The sequence below is a fragment of the Camellia sinensis genome, chromosome 6 (genome assembly GCF_055761805.1).
Source record: "Camellia sinensis isolate YWXY chromosome 6, ASM5576180v1, whole genome shotgun sequence".
NCBI lineage: Eukaryota > Viridiplantae > Streptophyta > Magnoliopsida > Ericales > Theaceae > Camellia > Camellia sinensis.
Window position 1 is genome coordinate 50,478,684 of NC_138966.1, and position 5,295 is coordinate 50,483,978.

Here is a 5,295-nt window from a genome sequence, read left to right on the forward strand (position 1 = left end):
TCGTCCGCTTGAACGTCTACCTGGATGTCCACCTGGTTGTTCGATCGAGTCCCGGTCGTAAAGGGTGACTACCGCGGTCGTTGAGTATATTGCTAGTCTGATAGTCAGTGTGAAGTAGAATGAAATAGAGCTGAACTGGGTAGATTTTTCACTGACTGGTCAACCACCCATTTGTCTGCCAAGTCGACCGCCCCGTTGACCACCCAAGATTGGGTTTGATCTATTATTTTGCTACTCTTTGCTGTTGTGTTCTACTGCTTGGTTCTTGCTTGTTTGAGCTACAATTTTGGCCTCTAGTAAACATAAATAAGACAAAATAAGGATGAATTATGATGTTAAATTAATTATAAGATTTCAAACAATTTAACTCTTCAATTAAATCAAAATATAAATCTGAATAAAGAATGACAATCATCAAGAATCATTATATTTTGAACTCCATTTTGATCTTTAAACAACCTGATTAAAATGAGGAATAGCTATGAGATTGATAATTCAATTAGCATGTTTTCAATAATGATTTACTGAAATAATCATTCTAAAATGAATCAAAACATTAAATTAAACATCATCAAAATACATGTTATTTATGCTATGACTAACATGTGTTTTGTTAATTCAAATAGATAGGTTTTGATTATAGATTGTTATTATATGAACAAATTGATTTTTGTAAGGAGCTATGGTTCTTGTTTTGTTTGAACAGATAGGTTTTTATACATGTTGTCATTTTGTTTTGTTTTGGGGTAGGAGAATTACAATGGAGAGCTTAGTAATATTGTTGTGAAATTATGGTGATGAAACACATGTGATTAATATGAGTGGTGATCAGTCTTTGAATCATTTGCTCATTACTATTTGTGGTAGGTGGAATGATTTAAATTTAGATTGAGTTTTTGTTTTATATTCCATTACAGGCCATAGTTGTTGTTCACTTAAAAGTGATGTTGATGTGAATAATATGTTCGATTTGGTTGGGATATTGAGTTTAAGAATTGTGGAAATTGATGTTGAAGTGTCTAATAGTTATATTAGGTTTTCACTCGCAATTGTTAATTGTGAAAGGAATAACATTTCAACTGAAGAGTGTGACCTTTTGTCAAGTTATTGTTCTCACAAGAAAAATGTGTATTTGTCATTTGCATGGATTAATTGTATTAAAAAGGTAGAATAGATGTTTGAGGGTGATGCAAATGAATTTAGGTCTGCATTATGTAAATATTGTATTAAGGTGGGTCTTGACTTCAAATATTTGAAGAATGATACAGAAACGGTAACTGTTAGGTGCAAATGGAAGAGGAAACTGGTTGTGGGTGGTTCATTCATGGTGTGAAAGAAAAGGAAAATGGATTTTTTTTTTGTTATAAAAAAGTTTACGTCATTGCACTCATATGGGGCAACTTATTGTACTAGCAATAACAGTAGAATTTCATCAGATTTGATTGTAGGGAGATTACTGATATAGTATTGTGGGAGTCGAATAATGGGCAGAGTCAGAAGCGTACGCTTCGAAGGATGGACATTTGTTCGGCTCTAACCTGCACAATTAGGAGGCCGACTACAATTAACAGGCCGAGTAACTATGGGGCCGAATAAATGAGCAGTTTGAGACCGGCAAGTGGACCAGGCCCCAAGGCCCTGGAAACGAGTATAAATAGAGGAACAACAGTCAAAGAAAGGTATGTGAGAACTATTGTACTTAATTTAGAATACAGGTAAACTTGAGTGTAAAGACTGACTTGACCGTCAGAGTGCTAATTCCAACACCCCCGACTGGAGTGTTTATTCCTTTTCAGGTGACTAGAAGAGCATCGCTAGCGTCTCCCAGGATCAGAAGAGTATATCCAAACCACATCCCCACAATTGGCGCCGTCTATGGGAATACTCAAACGCATCCATGGCGGGCATAACGAAAGACCCTCCGATAGTCACTGATGAAAACACGCAGAGAGACGACCTCACTCCAACAAACATGCTTAGACCGGAGACTATCCTTGCAATACGCACTTTGAACTTCGCCTCACCCTTGACTCCAGAGCATGAGGCAATGTAGGCGATCATGGAACAAGCAAAGTAAAATGAACAGAGGTTGGAGAACATGATCATAGAGAACGAACATCTCCGTCCGGATTTGGCCTTGGAAGTGGCAAAATCCAAACAAGCTATACGCCAAGATCCGGAACGACCAGTGAGGGCAGGTGGTCGACGATCTCGAGCCTGACAACAAGACACTGATAGCGACTCTGACTCATTATCCCCGGAGCCCAAGAAGAAGGGACGATTTGAAACTTCCAGTTCTTCTGAAGAGAGTCCCCGTATAAGGCAAAAGCGTACAAGAAATAGTTCGGATGAAGATCAACACGATCCTTTTGTCTGACGGATTGCAAAGGCAGTGCTACCCAAGAAGTTCAAAGCGCTGTCATTCACCTTGTACGACAGTAAATCAGACCCCACCGATCACATCCGCCATTACAAGCAAGCCATGACACTGCATGCAGATGACGAGGCTTTGATGTGCAGAATATTTCCGAGAAGTTTGGGACCACTAGCTGTCAGGTGGTATTACAAATTGGAGCCGGCTTCGATTAAAAGCTTCCACAAACTTCAAAAATCCTTCAGGGCAAGGTTTATCACTAATGAGGTCCAGCCAAAGCAAGCCGATTCCCTCTGGGCAATGCAGATTCAACCAAGGGAAACCCTTCGTGCCTACTCAGCGCGATATTGGGAATGTTTCAATCTGGTAGATGATGCTTGCGATGACTCTATGGCCATCACCGCTTTCAAGATGGGGCTGCATCCTGACAATGCTCTCCGCAGCTCTTTAACCAGAGGGCCCCCCAAAACAGTTTGGTCGCTGATGAAGAAAGCCGAAGAATACTGTAAAGTGGAAGATGATGCCTTGAGGGTTAAAGCCGATAATGTGACCAACAAGACAGCTCTTGCTAAAATTGCTCAGCCGTTAAACTCTGTAGCACCTCAAAGCCCTGAACCACAGCATCGGGCAAAACGAGATAAGAGACCGGATTCCCGCCGATCAAGTGACCACTACTCCCACCGAGAAAGTGAACAATTACAAGTTGACAGCAAGCGCACGAGGCGCGCCGAGAAGAAATATACAGAGTTGACAGAGCCGATCACTGTGGTTATGTCCAAAACCCAACACCTTCCGTTCTTCAAGTGGCCGTCGAAAATGGTAGGACCTCCCGACACGAGAAGACAAAATAGACGATGTGAGTATCACAAGGACCATGGCCATGATACTGAGAGTTGTTATCCACTGATGGATCACCTGGAGGAATTGGTACAAGATGGCCGCCTACAACAGTACATCCGAAAAAGCAACCCAACCAAAGGAATTGCCTTAAGACAGGATTCACCTTCGCTCGACGTGATCCACATGATATACAGCCTGCCAATGTCATCGGCGGTGCATACGATTTAGTCGAAGCCCGACCCTCAAAGTCAACTCACTCCGACTAAACGGCCCCATGAAGCTGCAAGCATTTCTTTTGATGATTCAAATCTGGCCAGAGTGATACTTCCTCACATCGAACCCTTGGTAATTGAGTTACGTGTAAACCGATTCACCATTGAGCGCATACTCATTGATCCGGGGAGCACATCAAAGGTTATGTATTACAAGACATTCACCAAACTCAGCTTCTCAGAATCAGATCTCTCTCCGGCTCCTTATCCATTATTCGGCTTCAACGCCAATCCAGAATACCCATTAGGGAAAATCACACTACCAGTCCGAGTCAGTTCCCGAACGGTAGATGTAGAATTCTTGGTCGTCAAGCTGCGATCGCCGTACAATCTTCTTATGGGGTGAACTTGGTTGCACACCATGCACGCCGTGCCGAGTACATATCATGAGCTGCTACTCTTCCCGACGGAGCGGGGCATTGAGCAAATCCGTGGCTCCCAGAAATCAGCTCAAGCATGTTATCTCCTTGCTAAAAAAACACCAAAGGAGCTGCAGGTGAATTCTATTGAGGTGATAGATCTAGAGAGCCTCGACGATGTTGGGCTGCTCCCAAATGAAAAAGCCACGGAAGGCTTAGACTGAGTTGAAATCGATGGCAGCCCAGACAAATTCTTCATGATCGGCGTATCCCTGAATCAGGCCGACAGACAACAGCTAATCTCTTTCCTGCTCAGCAACATCGATATCTTTGTGTGGACTCCGTATGAGATGCTGGGTGTAGATCCGTCCATTTCACAGCACCATTTGAATGTCGATCCTAAGTGCAAGCCGAACATTCAGAAAAGCTAACGGTCAGCTGCAGAGCACACTGCCGCCGTCGTTGAGGAGGTTGACAGGCTGCTTGAAGCCGGGGCAATCAGGGAAGTGACCTACCCTACATGGCTTCTAATACAGTGGTGGTGAAGAACAAAAATGGGACATGGCGAGTGTGCGTCGATTTCACGGACCTGAACAAAGCCTACCCCAAGGATTGTTTTCCCCTACCCAGAATTGACCAACTTGTAGATACGACGGCACACCATCAGCGTATGAGCTTCCTTGATGCTTACAGAGGCTACCATCAAATCGTCATGCATCCTGAGGACCAAGAAAAAAATGCATTCCTCACCCCAAGAGGAACCTACTGCTATAAGGTTATGCCTTTTGGGCTGAAGAATGCAGGGGTAACTTACCAAAGACTGGTCCCGGCTATGTTCAAGGAGCAACTTGGCCGCACTATGGAAGTGTACATTGATGACATGGTGGTCAAGTCCAGAGAAGAGCAAACCCATCTAGCCGATCTAGAAAAGACATTCGGCATCTTACGCAAATACAAAATGAAGCTGAATGCTTCCAAATGTGCGTTTGGGATCGGCTCTGGCAAATTTTTGGGGTACATTGTCAACCACCGAGGAATCAAAGCCAACCCAAGGCAAATCACAGTAATCCTAGAACTCAGCTCCCCTCGATCGGTCAAGAAAGTTTAGAAGTTAATGGAGACGGCCGCCACACTCAAAAGGTTCATCAGTCAATCCACAGATTGGTGCCGACAATTCTTTCATACACTACGGCAAGGCAAGGCTTTTGAATGGACCGCCGAATGCGAAGCCGCTTTCAATAGCCTCAAGACCTACCTCCGCTCAGTACCACTCTTGACAACACCTGCTACTGGTGACCCGCTCATTTTGTATCTGGCAGTTTCCGATAGGGCTGTTAACGCTGTACTGATAAAGGAAAAGCTGGGGGAGCAGCGACCAGTGTATTATGTGAGCAAGGCAATGGTTGACACCAAAACACGCTACCTTCCGTTGGAAAAACTCATTCTAGCC

The 5,295-nt window shown here is 43.7% G+C and overlaps 1 protein-coding gene across 1 annotated transcript; it reads left to right on the plus strand.

The window, feature by feature from the left end:
• The first annotated feature begins 2,674 nt into the window (after positions 1–2,674).
• On the plus strand, positions 2,675–3,442 carry LOC145793292 (uncharacterized). The gene has a single exon (XM_082876086.1). The coding sequence runs from the start codon at positions 2,675–2,677 to the stop codon at positions 3,440–3,442; it is 768 nt and encodes a 255-aa protein (XP_082732212.1).
• The last annotated feature ends 1,853 nt before the right edge of the window (positions 3,443–5,295 follow it).

What these genes read in the sequence shown, in the direction of transcription:
- LOC145793292 (XM_082876086.1), top strand. Translation starts at nt 2,675, where the DNA reads ATGCAGATTCAACCAAGGGAAACCCTTCGTGCCTACTCAGCGCGATAT.